This window comes from Odontesthes bonariensis, chromosome 15 (assembly GCF_027942865.1).
Source record: "Odontesthes bonariensis isolate fOdoBon6 chromosome 15, fOdoBon6.hap1, whole genome shotgun sequence".
NCBI classification, from domain to species: domain Eukaryota; kingdom Metazoa; phylum Chordata; class Actinopteri; order Atheriniformes; family Atherinopsidae; genus Odontesthes; species Odontesthes bonariensis.
Genome location: NC_134520.1, coordinates 36,761,258 through 36,779,187, shown reverse-complemented (window position 1 = coordinate 36,779,187; position 17,930 = coordinate 36,761,258). Strand labels below are relative to the sequence as shown.

Below are 17,930 nucleotides of genomic sequence, written 5' to 3'. Positions count from 1 at the left end.
ATCTTACAGAATTGTGAGCATGTACCTTGGGAGAGCGAATTATCCCTCTTCATATATTTGTACTGCTGTATTGTGGCCTATTGTTGAGGTTTTGTAACGCTGTTAGTCTGGAGATGCTAGTTGCATTTCCATTCTACCAGGAAGCTAAGCTAGTTATTCTTAAACAATTTCAGAACTAATTCATCAGTGGTGTACACACAATATCTGCAGGCGTTTCAGCTGTTTACCACCATTTCACCATTTCAGTTCACCACCACCACCGTTTTCTAAATAATCAAGTCACCGGAGTGGTTACTGGTGTGCACTGGTAATCCATATCAAATTTCGTGGTGAAAAGTTCCTTCTGTCGTGTTTTATTTGACATTTTGTCCTGGATGTTCGTTGATATCACTCCGCCACCGCTAAGAAAATAGTGCGAGCATGAACGAGCTGCCAAATAAAACACGACAGAAGCAACTTTTCACAACGAAATCTGATATGGATTACCAGTGCACACCAGTAACCACTCCGGTGAGCTGATGATTTTGAAAACGGACGTTTATGGTGCTTTTACGGACCTTTTTGGACATGCACATGACTTGCCATTCTGAAGCAGGTTGAGAAGAATCAAAATTAGGCAAATACCGGAGACAGCAGTAAACATCCAAAAAGCGGTGAGGGGGGTTCTAAAACATTTCAGACGACTCAGAAAAGAGGCTTAATGTTGAAAATACCGCAGTTATCCTTTAATTAAAAATAAATTTTTCAAAATGTGGCATGTAAATCCCGACTTATTGTTTGGCATGTAGTCCTGCAGAGCTTAGTTGACCTTTCCGTCCTGTAAGCGAAACCTGTGTGAGAAACTGGAAACCTCTGGGCCCTGAGTCATTCATAAAAGCTTTTCTATCTGATACCTGCATGCCAGTTATTCCCATCATGCTGTGGCAGAACTGGTCGCTGAAGTTGCCCCTGTGGGGTAATCCTGTTCCATAAGAACATAGAAACCAGCAGCCAGTGACATTAAAGCATTATGAGCATGCAAACTGAAAAAGCGATTGATCCCTCTTCATAACTTTGGTTTTCTGTTTTGTGAAGCAGACCTTCAAAAACCTGAATTATTACTGAAACAGATTAATCCAGGAGTTCTGCAACTGATTTACATACTTTATGTTTAATATAATGGATCTGTCATTTAATCTCTAATTCTGTGTGAGTTTCCCAAATAGTTTTTTAATTAAAAGTGTGAATTTAATGCCATCAAACCAAATCTTTATTCATGGAGAAGCAGCTCAAACTCGGAGGAATGTGCGGTAGGAACCCTGCGTGTGACGGTTTAAATCAGGCATCACCAAATGGCGGACCAGTAATGCTTCTGTCCGGACCCGTGACCAATGCTAAATTAACGAGAGTAAGTCATTTTCATGACGCATTATTTTGGACGGTCGTGGCTAATTGACGGCGGGCGCTGCTTCTCCAGTTAATAACAGCTTCATTCAGTCGAGCCAATAAAATCGTCAGTTTAACCAGTGAGTGCATCACAGAGAACAAGAAGCAGAGAGCAAGAGTTTCGTTAAGAGACACCACCGAGGTAACCCGGCTCGCTCCAAAAGGGGGAAGTAGACGAAGAAAATCGTTGTTTTAAAGATGACTGGATGGAGAAATTTTTGTTTTATGTTCATTCTTCCAGCGAACAGTTCGAACAAATTTCCCCCCTAAAAAGCCACTTGTTTTCTGAAGACTGTTGAAAAGTATGCCCTCATTACCTCCTTATTTTAAGGTCAATGCTCTGTTTGCACTTTTTAGTTGTTTTCTGAAGACTTTTTTTACTTGAATTGTAGGCCTTTGATTCCTCAGGTTGGGACCTCCTTTAATTTAAGAGAAAAATGAGTTATTCCACTCGGTTTGCACTTTTGTATTTCTTTTTTCTTTAATCTGAAACAAAGGCCTTGACTTTATTAGATTGGGACCACTTTTATTTATGGTAAAAGAGACAGTTGTGCACTCAGTTCATTTCCTGGATTGGATATTAACCATAGATATGGTTGAAACCATATGAAAATGTGGACATAGGGGAAGGCTGTAAGACACGAGCCGGACTTCGGTTCGGACCTTCTACTTGGACAAAATTTGATAACTGGACCTCAGTGGCTTTTAAATGAATAGCCCTGGTTTAAATGAAACATTTAACAGAGTTTAGTCTGAGCTCGTGTTGAAAAAGGTTTCGTCTTTTTTACGCTTCCTGCAGACGGTTTGAAACGGATCCCGTTAATCTGAGCACCTGTGATGTTAAAGCTCCTCCTGAAGGCCAAAGCTCACAGATTTAATGTGGGAGGTTTGAGCCGTCCAACAGGTATAATACGCTGTGAAGGTCAGCCTCTGCTCTGACTTATCTCTGGCAGGGAGCGCTCACCGGCCCACCTGTGGAGGTCTGAGGCTGCTCTCAGGCTCCGCCTCCTCCCGTTACTCTCAGGGTTTCCACTCCTTATCTCCTCTGCCGTCCCAGCTCACGGATATTGAATCCTTTCATGCTCTGAGATGAAAGCAGGCGAGACGGCGCCGCCTGCAGCGTATCTGATCAGAGTCCCACCGTGTCGGCCCATGGATGTCAGGCTGACGTGTCACCTCATATAAACCTGTTATTTCTGAAAACTGGAAGGTGGAGAATGACCATTTCATACTGACGGAATGAGAAAGTCTGAGACTAAGATGGTGTAAAACTCTCCAGGTGATGCGAGAGGAAAGACAAAGCTGTGTGATTATGAGCCTGAGCCTCACATTAAAGCTCCTAATGAGCCGACAGCCTCAGATAAATACCCGGCAGAGGCCCGAGGACCCGGTTCAGACTGAGAGGGAGCTGCAGATATTCACTTTAAAGCTGCTCAGAACTGAACTAACTCTGGTTCTGACTCAGATTCTGGGTTTATGTTCATGTTGGATCATGTTTCAGTGAATCTCTGCAGCTGTTACCATGGAAACGTCTGCAGATATTCACTTTAAAGCTGCTCAGAACTGAACTAACTCTGGTTCTGACTCAGATTCTGGGTTTATGTTCATGTTGGAACATGTTTCAGTGAATCTCTGCAGCTGTTACCATGGAAACATCTGCAGATATTCACTTTAAAGCTGCTCAGAGCTGAACTAACTCTGGTTCTGCCTCAGATTCTGGGTTTATGTTCATGTTGGAACATGTTTCAGTGAATCTCTGCAGCTGTTACCATGGAAACATCTGCAGATATTCACTTTAAAGCTGCTCAGAACTGAACTAACTCTGGTTCTGCCTCAGATTCTGGGTTTATGTTCATGTTGGAACATGTTTCAGTGAATCTCTGCAGCTGTTACCATGGAAACATCTGCAGATATTCACTTTAAAGCTACTCAGAACTGAACTAACTCTGGTTCTGCCTCAGATTCTGGGTTTATGTTCATGTTGGAACATGTTTCAGTGAATCTCTGCAGCTGTTACCATGGAAACATCTGCAGATATTCACTTTAAAGCTGCTCAGAACTGAACTAACTCTGGCTCTGCCTCAGATTCTGGGTTTATGTTCATGTTGGAACATGTTTCAGTGAATCTCTGCAGCTGTTACCATGGAAACATCTGCAGATATTCACTTTAAAGCTGCTCAGAACTGAACTAACTCTGGTTCTGCCTCAGATTCTGGGTTTATGTTCATGTTGGAACATGTTTCAGTGAATCTCTGCAGCTGTTACCATGGAAACATCTGCAGATATTCACTTTAAAGCTGCTCAGAACTGAACTAACTCTGGTTCTGCCTCAGATTCTGGGTTTATGTTCATGTTGGAACATGTTTCAGTGAATCTCTGCAGCTGTTACCATGGAAACATCTGCAGATATTCACTTTAAAGCTGCTCAGAACTGAACTAACTCTGGTTCTGCCTCAGATTCTGGGTTTATGTTCATGTTGGAACATGTTTCAGTGAATCTCTGCAGCTGTTACCATGGAAACATCTGCAGATATTCACTTTAAAGCTGCTCAGAACTGAACTAACTCTGGTTCTGCCTCAGATTCTGGGTTTATGTTCATGTTGGAACATGTTTCTGTTTCAGCGGCTTCATGAATCTCTTTGTGAGGTTTCCTGGTTGTTCTCGGCTTTGTGTCGCGGTCAATTAGGTCCCCATTTCCAGCGCCTCCTCCTCAGTTGTGCAGCGATAATGTTTTGTTTCACACACACAGCGTCTAACCGTCTCGTCTGATTTACTGCAGCATCTCCTCCGGCGCTCTCGCTGCATATTGAGCACCTTTGTCACCGGTGACATCACCACTCAGACAGGAAACAGCTCATCTTCTCTTCTTCTCTCCGTCTTCACTTCACACTAAAACAGAAAAACTCTCCCTGAACTTCCTCTCCGCGGTCGTTTCTCAACATAACGACGGAGATGTTTTCACAGAGATCGCCGCCGGCCGCCTTTTATTCCCCATTCCAGCAGAAAAATGGCCGCCTCCTAATTAGCCTTTGTCTGGGCTTCTCCTGTTATCCATCCAGAGGATTTCATCCGCCGCCGCCGCTCGCTCTGAGCAGGAGATTTATTTTAATAACAGTTAGAGACGCTCAGAGTCACGGGAAGAATAACACAGAAGAAGAAGATCCTGAGACTGTCGGTAACGGCCTCAGGCTCTGAATCCATCGGTGTCGCAGCCTCCGCTCACAGAAGCCGGCAGGATGGGATGGATCTGTCTTTCTGTAGAGCCGGACTCGTGTCACTCACAGCTGAACATGTGTGTAAATAATCCGTTCATCACAGATGAACAGCCAATCATCTGACTCATTTATGGAGGAAAGCTGCAGCAGCCGGATGGATCGGAGCATTTTCAGTCGGTATAAACATAAATAATCACAATAAAAACGTAATCATTAAGTCTGGAAATATTATTCTTTTTCTCTTTGGAGTTAAAGCAACACGAGAGAAGTTTGTGAACCTCTCTGTTGGAAGTATATTGTTTTATCGCACATTATGGCCTGAAATTGCCATGAAATTGCCCTGAAATTGAACTGAAACTGGCCTTCCTTTACAGAGTGCTTTAAAGACAAACTTTACCCTCTAAAAACACCCTATTTTCCCTTTATTCCTTCACAGAGTGCTTTAAAAACAAACTTTACCCTCTAAAAACACCCTATTTTCCCTTTATTCCTTCACAGAGTGCTTTAAAAACAAACTTTACCCTCTAAAAACACCCTATTTTCCCTTTATTCCTTCACAGAGTGCTTTAAAAACAAACTTTACCCTCTAAAAACACCCTATTTTCCCTTTATTCCTTCACAGAGTGCTTTAAAAACAAACTTTACCCTCTAAAAACACCCTATTTTCCCTTTATTCCTTCACAGAGTGCTTTAAAAACAAACTTTACCCTCTAAAAACACCTTATTTTTCCTTTATTCCTTCACAGAGTGCTTTAAAAACAAAGTTTACCCTCTAAAAACACCCTATTTTTCCTTTATTCTTTCACAGAGTGCTTTAAAAACAAACTTTACCCTCTAAAAACACCCTATTTTTCCTTTATTCCTTCACAGAGTGCTTTAAAAACAAACTTTACCCTCTAAAAACACCTTATTTTTCCTTTATTCCTTCACAGAGTGCTTTAAAAACAAACTTTACCCTCTAAAAACACCCTATTTTTCTTTTATTCCTTCACAGAGTGCTTTAAAAACAAACTTTACCCTCTAAAAACACCTTATTTTCCCTTTATTCCTTCAGAGTGCTTTAAAAACAAAGTTTACCCTCTAAAAACACCCTATTTTCCCTTTATTCCTTCACAGAGTGCTTTAAAAACAAACTTTACCCTCTAGAAACACCCTATTTTTCCTTTATTCCTTCACAGAGTGCTTTAAAAACAAACTTTTCCCTCTAAAAACACCCTATTTTTCCTTTATTCCTTTACAGAGTGCTTTAAAAACAAACTTTACCCTCTAAAAACACCCTATTTTCCCTTTATTCCTTTACAGAGTGCTTTAAAAACAAAGTTTACCCTCTAAAAACACCCTATTTTTCCTTTATTCCTTCACAGAGTGCTTTAAAAACTAACTTTACCCTCTAAAAACACCCTATTTCCCCTTTATTCCTTCACAGAGTGCTTTAAAAACAAACTTTACCCTCTAAAAACACCCTATTTCCCCTTTATTCCTTCACAGAGTGCTTTAAAAACAAACTTTACCCTCTAAAAACACCCTATTTTCCCTTTATTCCTTCACAGAGTGCTTTAAAAACAAACTTTTCCCTCTAAAAACACCCTATTTTCCCTTTATTCCTTCACAGAGTGCTTTAAAAACTAACTTTACCCTCTAAAAACACCCTATTTTTCTTTTATTCCTTCACAGAGTGCTTTAAAAACAAACTTTACCCTCTAAAAACACCTTATTTTCCCTTTATTCCTTTACAGAGTGCTTTAAAAACAAACTTTACCCTCTAAAAACACCCTATTTTCCCTTTATTCCTTCACAGAGTGCTTTAAAAACAAACTTTACCCTCTAAAAACACCCTATTTTTCTTTTATTCCTTCACAGAGTGCTTTAAAAACAAAGTTTACCCTCTAAAAACACCCTATTTCCCCTTTATTCCTTCACAGAGTGCTTTAAAAACAAACTTTACCCTCTAAAAACACCTTATTTTCCCTTTATTCCTTCACAGAGTGCTTTAAAAACAAACTTTTCCCTCTAAAAACACCCTATTTTCCCTTTATTCCTTCACAGAGTGCTTTAAAAACTAACTTTACCCTCTAAAAACACCCTATTTTTCTTTTATTCCTTCACAGAGTGCTTTAAAAACAAACTTTACCCTCTAAAAACACCTTATTTTCCCTTTATTCCTTCAGAGTGCTTTAAAAACAAACTTTACCCTCTAAAAACACCCTATTTTTCTTTTATTCCTTCACAGAGTGCTTTAAAAACAAACTTTACCCTCTAAAAACACCTTATTTTCCCTTTATTCCTTTACAGAGTGCTTTAAAAACAAACTTTACCCTCTAAAAACACCCTATTTTTCTTTTATTCCTTCACAGAGTGCTTTAAAAACAAACTTTACCCTCTAAAAACACCTTATTTTCCCTTTATTCCTTCAGAGTGCTTTAAAAACAAAGTTTACCCTCTAAAAACACCCTATTTTCCCTTTATTCCTTCAGAGTGCTTTAAAAACAAAGTTTACCCTCTAAAAACACCCTATTTTTCTTTTATTCCTTCACAGAGTGCTTTAAAAACAAAGTTTACCCTCTAAAAACACCTTATTTTCCCTTTATTCCTTTACAGAGTGCTTTAAAAACAAACTTTACCCTCTAAAAACACCCTATTTTTCTTTTATTCCTTCACAGAGTGCTTTAAAAACAAAGTTTACCCTCTAAAAACACCTTATTTTCCCTTTATTCCTTCAGAGTGCTTTAAAAACAAAGTTTACCCTCTAAAAACACCTTATTTTCCCTTTATTCCTTCAGAGTGCTTTAAAAACAAACTTTACCCTCTAAAAACACCTTATTTTTCCTTTATTCCTTTACAGAGTGCTTTAAAAACAAACTTTACCCTCTAAAAACACCTTATTTTTCCTTTATTCCTTTACAGAGTGCTTTAAAAACAAACTTTACCCTCTAAAAACACCTTATTTTTCCTTTATTCCTTTACAGAGTGCTTTAAAAACAAACTTTACCCTCTAAAAACACCTTATTTTTCCTTTATTCCTTTACAGAGTGCTTTAAAAACAAACTTTACCCTCTAGAAACACCCTATTTTCCCTTTATTCCTTTACAGAGTGCTTTAAAAACAAACTTTACCCTCTAAAAACACCTTATTTTTCCTTTATTCCTTTACAGAGTGCTTTAAAAACAAACTTTACCCTCTAGAAACACCCTATTTTCCCTTTATTCCTTTACAGAGTGCTTTAAAAACAAACTTTACCCTCTAAAAACACCTTATTTTCCCTTTATTCCTTCACAGAGTGCTTTAAAAACAAAGTTTACCCTCTAAAAACACCCTATTTTCCCTTTATTCCTTTACAGAGTGCTTTAAAAACAAACTTTACCCTCTAAAAACACCCTATTTTCCCTTTATTCCTTCACAGAGTGCTTTAAAAACAAACTTTACCCTCTAAAAACACCCTATTTTTCTTTTATTCCTTTACAGAGTGCTTTAAAAACAAACTTTACCCTCTAAAAACACCTTATTTTTCCTTTATTCCTTTACAGAGTGCTTTAAAAACAAACTTTACCCTCTAAAAACACCTTATTTTTCCTTTATTCCTTTACAGAGTGCTTTAAAAACAAACTTTACCCTCTAAAAACACCCTATTTTCCCTTTATTCCTTCACAGAGTGCTTTAAAAACAAACTTTACCCTCTAAAAACACCTTATTTTTCCTTTATTCCTTTACAGAGTGCTTTAAAAACAAGCTTTTTCCTCTAAAAACACCGGATCCTGACAGTCCAAACCCAGTAATTTCCCCACAGTGGATCTTGTGGGGTGTGATTAATCAACCTGAATGTGTGTGTGTTGCTGTCAGCTGCTGTCATGGCGTTCAGCCCGTCTGATCTCAGTCCAATTAAGCCGGTAATTGGTCTGAGCGCCGCTGACGGATGACTTAAAGCATGACCTCATCGGACCGGCTGCCGATGACTCATCCTCAGCCCAAACTGATCCGTGTTTGCTGCCTAAAACCAGAAGAAACGACACTGATGTGATGACACACACGGTGTTGTAATCATGGTTTTATTTTCCAAACAGACGGAATGAAACTGGATCATTTCACGCTGCAGATTGCGGCCGAATGTTGACCGTCACAAACTGATGGAGGAATAAAGCAGCCAGATAACAAAGCCCAGGAATAGCTGGGAATGAGTTTTCCTGCCGCCTGTCACCTGTCATCAGCTCACATTCTCCTGGAAGTGAGACACGGAAAAGGTCAAGGGCATCGCCGCCGCCACCGCGCTGTGTTCCAGCAGAGAAAGGTCGGCTTCGGGGGGGCGAAAGCCGGCTGATTTATATTCAGGACGGAAAGAGACGTCAGTCTGTCAGTCTGAAATCCCTCTGAGAGTTCGGCCTCTTCCAGCAGAAACACGCTCATTTGTACGCAGAATAAAAGCCTGTGAGCAGCAGACTTTTACAAAATAAAAGCCTGTGAGCAGCAGACTTTTACAAAATAAAAGCCTGTGAGCAACAGACTTTTACAACAATAAAAGCATGTGAGCAGCAGACTTTTACAAAATAAAAGCCTGTGAGCAGCAGACTTTTACAAAATAAAAGCCTGTGAGCAGCAGACTTTTACAAAATAAAAGCCTGTGAGCAGCAGACTTTTACAAAATAAAAGCCTGTGAGCAGCAGACTTTTACAAAATAAAAGCCTGTGAGCAGCAGACTTTTACAAAATAAAAGCCTGTGAGCAACAGACTTTTACAAAATAAAAGCATGTGAGCAGCAGACTTTTACAAAATAAAAGCATGTGAGCAGCAGACTTTTACAAAATAAAAGCCTGTGAGCAGCAGACTTTTACAAAATAAAAGCCTGTGAGCAGCAGACTTTTACAAAATAAAAGCCTGTGAGCAACAGACTTTTACAAAATAAAAGCATGTGAGCAGCAGACTTTTACAAAATAAAAGCATGTGAGCAGCAGACTTTTACAAAATAAAAGCCTGTGAGCAGCAGACTTTTACAAAATAAAAGCCTGTGAGCAGCAGACTTTTACAGAATAAAAGCCTGTGAGCAGCAGACTTTTACAAAATAAAAGCCTGTGAGCAGCAGACTTTTACAAAATAAAAGCCTGTGAGCAACAGACTTTTACAACAATAAAAGCCTGTGAGCAACAGACTTTTACAAAATAAAAGCCTGTGAGCAACAGACTTTTACAAAATAAAAGCCTGTGAGCAACAGACTTTTACAAAATAAAAGCCTGTGAGCAGCAGACTTTTACAGAATAAAAGCCTGTGAGCAACAGACTTTTACAACAATAAAAGGCTGTGAGCAACAGACTTTTACAAAATAAAAGCCTGTGAGCAACAGACTTTTACAAAATAAAAGCCTGTGAGCGACAGACTTTTACAACAATAAAAGCCTGTGAGCAACAGACTTTTACAAAATAAAAGCCTGTGAGCGACAGACTTTTACAACAATAAAATAAATAATAAAACCTGCGTTTATGCGCAATAAAATATCTATCGGCGTTAAATAATTAACTAGTTAACACGATAATGACGAGTTAACTCGCCCAGCGCTATTTTTCATTTGGAAGTTTAATGAAGGAAGGTCATCGGTTAACTTTAAGATGTCAGAAGTCCTGACTGCAAAGCTCAGAAAGAACAAAAAGCCACAATTATAGTCTATAATCTGAGATTTAGAACACAGAAAACTGACATAAAGGAATGGCTGTAGCATCTACTGCCACCTGGTGGCCAAACTGGAGATAGCACCCATCTCAATCTGTGGCAGAAAACAAGCAGCTAAAGACGTTGATTCATCCTTCTGATAATTATGAAAATATTCCTTCAAACTCCCATCAACTCGGCACATATTTACCCGACTGTACCGGTCTAAAGGCGCCCTGATGGCGCCCTGATGGCGCCCTGATGGCGCCCTTAGTGGTGTTTAAGCTTCCGTTCCTCGGGTCCTCTCGGGTTCCTGAAAGGTTTTAGATGCTCAACGCTTCACTGAGTGAAAATAAAAGCAAAAAAGTGTTTTTTTCTGGGATTGAATGGTTTATAAAACACTCATCTGTCTGTTTGGTCTGTTTCAGCCCCGGGCGCTCGCCCGTCTCCTTCGACCACGAGATCATGATGATGAACCACGTGTACAAGGAGAGGTTCCCCAAGGTTAGTACCGCTTCCATGGTCTGAGCCAGGAAATAAAAACCTTTATTATGTTTAGAACCAGAATCTGAAGCATCAACACTCAGTACAATTCACTCAAATGTAAATTAAATGAATATTTCTGCTTTAATTTTCAGCTTTATTCTTTAAACTTTGTGTTAATACCGCAAATCATTTCATTTATCATTTAATTAATTGATTAATTTATTTATTTCTACGTTTATTCTTGTGTTTCGTTATTATAACACATTAAAATCATGAAAAAAGTTTAGCGAAAACTTAAATCTGTAATTTATTAATTAGTTTGAACCTTTTTTTTAACGGATATGAGTCCAAATAAATTATTTTTACCGACCAGCTTCATTATATTTAGAAGCAGAAGCAGAATCTGAAGCATCAGCACTCAGTGAAAGCTGTTCCCAGTCAGATTTAGCTTTTTGTTGCATTTTAAAATGTCGTTTTTAAGCTGAACTTCAGATGAAGCTGCGCAGGATTGAGTCATTTACTCGCCCAATAAAAGATGGGCCGATAATTATCCATTAACTGAAGCATTTCTGCTTTTTCTGCTTTTTATAGGTTATTTTCAATAAAACTGTTGCTGCAGCAGGTTCTACGTTTGGTTCTAAATACGAGTAAAATGCTTCTAAAGTTCCATTTTTATCCTTTTATGTCCGACTGAAAGGAATTGATAAAATATACAATTTGTTCTTTCTTTATTTAAATTGAACTGAACGTGTTTAATATGAAGAAGACGTGATTTTATCTGCCGCTGAATGAAGTGTAATAGCCTTTTAAATTATTAATCATGTAATTTTGGGGTTTATTCTCTGATGAATGACTTTATCTGCGACTCCGCCCTCAGGCGACGGCTCAGATGGAGGAGCGTCTGGCCGAGCTGCTCGCCTCCTCCGACCCGGATAAGGTTTGCCCGCTGGCCGACGGGACGCTGAGCTTCATCCACCACCAGCTGATCGAGCTGTCCAGGGACTGCCTGGAGAAAAGCCGGGAGGACCTCATCACCTCGCGCTACTTCTACGAGCTGCAGGAGAACCTGGAGAAGCTGCTGCAAGACGTGAGTCCCACACAGACCGGCGGCGGCTCCGAGCGGCTCCGAGCGGCTCCGAGCGGCTCCGAGCGGCTCCGAGCGGCTCCGAGCGGCTCCGAGCGGCTCCGAGCGGCTCCGAGCGGCTCCGAGACGCGTTTAAAAAACGTTCTGATGAAGACGAGGGGGGGCAGGCGAAGAGTAAATGTTTACGTTTAAAAGAAAGTTAAGAAACGGAAAACAGGCTGAAAGATTCTGGCTGAATTGTTTAAATAAAAACCAAAAAAGAAGAAATTCAGCTTTAAAAACTGAATCTTTTAACACATTAAGGCCAGTTTTTCCCAGTTCTTTCCGGTTCTTCCCAGCGTTCCCAGTTGAGTTCTTCCCAGCTGACGTGTTTATCTTCCTGCTGCCAGTTTTCTGCTCATTCCGCCTGATTTTAAAGGAGATTTTGATCAGTTCCTTTCAAAGTAAACACAAGAAAAACTGGACCAGTCTCAGTGAATAACGCCCTGTAATAATAATAAATAATATATATTATTATTATATGTAATATAGATCAGTGAGCGGTGCTGACCAACGTGTGAGTGAGGTCATCAGGTGGGAACCTCAGTTCCAACGAGCTGAACGAATAAAAAAGTGAAATATTTCTGATGCAGACGTCGGTTCCGCTCAGCTGACGGCGTGACGCTTCCTCGGCTCATCGCGGTGAGTCCTGTGAGGTCATCGGCGGGAGCGCGGCGGCTCTCCGGACTCTTTGTGTGTTTACATGTCGGCGGCGCTGACGTCTCTATTAGCTCAGTGCTGCGGCGCCGCGGGCCGGCGTGATGACCCCCCCCCCGGGCCGGCGTGATGACCCCCCCCGGGCCGGCGTGATGACTCCCCCCGGGCCGGCGTGATGACCCCCCCCGGGCCGGCGTGATGACTCCCCCCGGCCTCGCTGCGACCTTCCGTTCCCCCGGGACGCGCCGCACGCCGCTCGCCTCTCCATCAGCGCCGCACACACACACGTCCTCCTGATTTTAATTTCACACCTCAGCGCTCACCGCGGCTGACGGATGAGTCTCCCAGACGAGCGGGAGGGCGGGCGGAGGGTTCGGGGAGGGGCGGGGCTTCCAGGGGATTCCTCTGCCTGTGATTGGCTGCCGGGCTCAGGCAGGAGTAGGAGGAGGGGGGGAGGGGGAAGCCTGTTCGAATGCTTCTGGAGAGCGTGAGGAACTCGAGCACATCTGGAGCGGCGTCCCAGCGCACGCCGAGCAGACGCCGCAGCTGCACGATGACATCACCGCTCAGGGAGCGGCGGGCTTTTGTTTGTTTGTTTGTTTTGGCGCCCGGCGCCGAGCGGACGATGTGAGCAGGTGGACAGAAGGTGTGCAGGGAGAAATGTATCGCATCTCATGGCAGAGGAGGCTGGAAGAGGAAGAGGAGAGGAGCGAGTGGAAGCTGCTGGCACCCCGCTGGGAGGAGGAAGAGGAGGAACGCCTTCCAGCTGAGTCCAGCTCTGTGAGTTTCTCCTGATCAGTCAGACTCTGGGGCCGCTCGACCCGCTCAGGTTTGGTCAGCAGGTTCCAGAGTTCAGTGATCAATAAATCAATCGATGGATCATCTTCTGATCAGACCGTCGCAGCAGCTTTAACTCCGACTGCTCTCTGTGTGACGCTTCGGGAAGTAAAAGTTCAGAGGCTGCTGCTGGGGTTCAGTCCTGATCAGCTTCATTTATCTCCATGGAAACAGGAAGCAGCTGATCCACTGAAACATGCTCCAACATGAACATAAGTCCATCACTACACCCAGATTCTGGCCTGGTTGGTACAGGGTGCTTGCGCAAGTCTTGAAAGTCTTAATAAATCTGGAATTTTGAAGCACTGTTTTCCAGACCTTGAAAAGTCTTGGATTTTGTGTGAAAGTCTTAATAAAGTATGGAAAATAAATGTATGGTAGAATTTTACAGTATGCTGAAAGGCATTGTGAAATGAGAAATAGGAAGGTAGGCTATAAAACTATAATTTTACTAACTGGTCACGTACTGTGTCAGCCTAATGGGATGAGATGTGAGTGCAGAGACTGAATTCTACAGACATTCATCCATCCATCCATTTTTTTTATAGATAGTTTTTGTGACACTTGTTTGATGTGAAATTCATGTACTTGTGATTTTCATGTTTTGAAACGTTTTCATCAGTAAAAGCGTAATTTACTGAATAATGCATTTGTTCATTGAATACTAGCCTATAAAAATTAACATTTCTAAAAAATTAGCAGGCAGTAGGCACACAAGTTACAAGTACATAAAGTTAAGGTCTTGGGGCAAAAAAAGTATCAGTTTTAAAAAAGTCTGGAATTTTAATTTGGAAAAAGAGCAAGCACCCTGTTTGTAGTTTCTAGGTGTACAGATTTAAGTTCTGTGGTGACCTGTCATCGTTTCTCTTTGGCTCCAAAGACGATTACCTCAGTTTTGTGTTTGTTTAGCTGGAGAAAGTTGTGGCACGTCCAGTCATTAATCTCTTCAATGCATTTACCAAGAGCCTGTACAGGGCCTCGGTCTCCTGGTGACATAGTAATATATATCTGCGTGTCATCTGCATAGCTATGGTAGTTTATTCTGTTGTTTTTTATAGTCTGTGCCAGTGGGAGCATGTAGATGTTAAACAGAAGAGGTCCCAGGATGGAACCCTGGGGAACTCCACATGTGACTCTTGTGTGCTCAGATGTAAAGTTACCTGTTGACACAAAGTACTTCCTGTTCTCTAAGTATGTTTTGAACCAGTTTAGTACAGTTCCAGAAAGACCCGCCCAGTTCTCCAGTCGTTTATATTGTGGTGAACTGTATCAAATGCAGCACTGAGATCCAGTAAAACTCAGACTGACATTTTTCCAGCGTCTGTATTCAGACATGTGTGGTTAAACACTTTGGTCAGAGCGGTCTCAGTGCTGTGGTGCTGTTTGAAACCTGACTGGAAGCTGTCATAGCAGTTATTTTGTTTTTAAAAAGTAATTAAGCTGTTGAAAAACCGCTTTTTTAATGATCTTACTAAAAAATGGGAGATTTGTCTGTTCTGTGTGGACCCAACACTGGTTCATCCCTTGAGTTAGGAGCCTTTTTCCTGCCTGAATGCTTCACAGCTCAGAGTTAGGTGGCTGAACAGAGAAAAACTGGACTGAAGATGAGGGAAGAAGCAGAAAATGTCCAAAGAGAAACTCTGAGAGCTTCAGGAAGCTGCAGCACTGCTGATCAGGATCATTTTATCTTTAAACTCTTCCTCTCCCAGCATGTTTCTCTCCTTTGTCGTCCTCCATTCCTCCATCTCTCCGTCCCCTCTTCCTCGGGTCCTGACCCCATTACAGAGCTCGCAGGAGGCCGACTCGTCTTCTATCTCTCCTCCACCTTCACCTCGCTCCTCGCCGCCCCTCCCTCATCCATCCGTGTCACGGTTCTTCGGTGACCTGCCGGCCGGTTGCTACGGCAACCTGCATCCAGGCCTTCCTCCCTGCCGCCCCGTGGGGAGACCCCGTTAGGTCGGACACAGCTGTGCACATCTGGCTTTAATTGGCTGCCAGTGAGCTCAGGTGGAAACTTCAGAACTTTGGAACCTGGGATCCTTTATCTTAACCAGTCAGAAGCTTTCTGAGCTCTTCTTCTTCTTCTTCTTCTTCTCCTTCTTCTCCTTCTTCTCCTTCTTCTCCTTCTTCTCCTTCTTCTTCTTCTCCTTCTTCTCCTTCTTCTTCTTCTTCTTCTTCTTCTTCTTCTTCTTCTTCTTCTTCTTCTTCTTCCTCATCGTGTTCAGATGAATCGAAACTAGACGAAGCGGTCATGTGATCGGTTACAAACGAGGCTGCGCTGCCAGCACAGATGTTGTTGGTTCCTCTGGTTGTTTTTAACGAGTGTTTGTGTGACATCTGGCCGTGTGATGCGGCGGCTGCTGCTTCTCAGATGGCGTTTAACTCTAAGCTTAATGATGATTAACACCGGAGTCATTCGGGTGGCTTTATAAAAGCCGGAGCTGAGCAGCAGGTGGCGCCGCTGAGCGCCCAACAGCTGGAGAACTGAGCTCAGTGATTTCAATTCTTTAAAAACTTTAGTTAAAGTAGAAATGTGACTTTATTTATGTCCAACTTTGTGTTTCCATCCTTTTATTTTTAGATTATTATCATTTTTTATACTTTCTTTCTGTTTTATAAGAGATTCTGTGATAAACTGTTCCAGATGTTTTTCCCTCTGACAGACTTGTTGTATTTTATCAGACTTTATAGACTTTTATCAGAGTTTATCAGACTCACTGAATGAGATTTAGGCAAGGCAATTTTATTTATAGAGCACAATTCGTAATTCAAAGTGCTTTAGAGCTACATAAAATCACAAGAAGGCAATAAAATCATTTAAAAAAAATAAATAATAATCGCACAAATAATTTAACGTTTATTTAAAGCAGATTGTGTTTTTATTCTGTGTAAAAGATAAAAAAAGAAACATTTTTAATTAAAATCTTAATTTCTGTGACGTTAAAGCTTTAACCTGATATTATTTTTATTTATTATTTTTATATTATTTATTTAGTTTATTATTTTATTGCTTTTAAAGCATTAACTGGACCTTTGGTGTGTTTTCTGTCGGTTAGTCGTGCTCGTGCTCCTGGTTAGGATGAGGAACAGCTTCACTTCAGTGTTTTTATTCTTTATATTTATCATAAATTAATAATAATAAAAGTAAAAGTCTTGTGGTGTTTAACACCGTCGGGTTAATTACTGCTGCGTCCGTTCCTCGCCTCACACACGGCCTCTCTGATGGATGTTCAGAGTGCACGTACAGTACGTGCACACTCCTCCCCTCCAGGTTTCATTACAGTTATGAATAATTCAGGGGCGGGGGTGGCGGGGCCCCCGGGGCCCCTGCGTCTGTCGGGCAAACAGCAGTAAAACTTTGTTAATGAACCCCACCTCCTCTCTGTCATGCAGCCGGACACAAACGTGCACGAGAGCACAAACGTGCACGAGGACACGTGGGAGCACACGCAGCCCCCCTGAGAGGCAGCATGTGGGGGCTTTATAATTGCCCCGGCCTCCGTATTTCCAGGGTAAATTGTCCCGTCTCCGCCTGACAGGCTGCACGGTGGCGCCTGCTTCAGCCTCCGGGAGTCTCTGGGGGACGTTTCGTCCTCAGACCTGTTTGTGAAGGACAGACCTGAGAAGGTGTAAATCATTTCCTGTTTCCTGTTTTCTGTGTTCAGGCTCACGAGCGCTCGGAGAGCGTGGAAGTGACCTTCGTCACGCAGCTGGTCAAGAAGCTGATGATCATCATCGCCCGGCCGGCCCGACTCCTGGAGTGTTTGGTAAGAGAAAGGGAACCTGGAGCTGTTTTAGCTGTTTCAGCTGTTTTAGCTCCTCCCACCTCAGGTCAGACACATTCTCCAGGTTTTTGTTTCTTTCTTTCTTCGATGCGTCCAATCAGAGCCGAGCGCCATCACAAAGTTTATTTCAGCTCTCTGATCTCCCTCATGTGATCAATAAAAACTGTATCTATCTCTCTGAGTGCTAACCGCTAGTTAGCCACAGAAACACAGAGGCTACGCTACTACATGCTAACCGCTAGTTAGCCACAGAAGACTTCATGAACAGAAACACAGAGGCTACGCTACTACATGCTAACCGCTAGTTAGCCACAGAAGACTTCATGAACAGAAACACAGAGGCTACGCTACTACATGCTAACCGCTAGATAGCCACAGAAGACTTCATGAACAGAAACACAGAGGCTACGCTGCTACGTGCTAACCACTAGTTAGCCACAGAAACACAGAGGCTACGCTACTACATGCTAACAACTAGATAGCCACAGAAGACTTCATGAACAGAAACACAGAGGCTACGCTGCTACGTGCTAACCACTAGATAGCCACAGAAGACTTCATGAACAGAAACACAGAGGCTACGCTGCTACGTGCTAACAACTAGATAGCCACAGAAGACTTCATGAACAGAAACACAGAGGCTACGCTGCTACGTGCTAACCACTAGTTAGCCACAGAAACACAGAGGCTACGCTGCTACGTGCTAACCACTAGTTAGCCACAGAAACACAGAGGCTACGCTGCTACGTGCTAACCACTAGTTAGCCACA

The 17,930-nt window shown here is 42.0% G+C and overlaps 1 protein-coding gene across 12 annotated transcripts in view; it reads left to right on the top strand.

Annotated features, from left to right (window-relative positions):
* Nucleotides 1-17,930, top strand: part of mast2 (microtubule associated serine/threonine kinase 2) — a 206,007-nt gene that overhangs the window by 164,898 nt on the left and 23,179 nt on the right. For all 12 annotated transcript variants that reach the window (XM_075486106.1, XM_075486107.1, XM_075486109.1 and 9 more), the window contains 3 exons: nucleotides 10,701-10,776; nucleotides 11,636-11,845; nucleotides 17,041-17,142. In XM_075486106.1, the coding sequence (XP_075342221.1) occupies nucleotides 10,701-10,776; nucleotides 11,636-11,845; nucleotides 17,041-17,142 (388 nt within the window). The remainder of the gene's footprint in view (nucleotides 1-10,700; nucleotides 10,777-11,635; nucleotides 11,846-17,040; nucleotides 17,143-17,930) is intronic.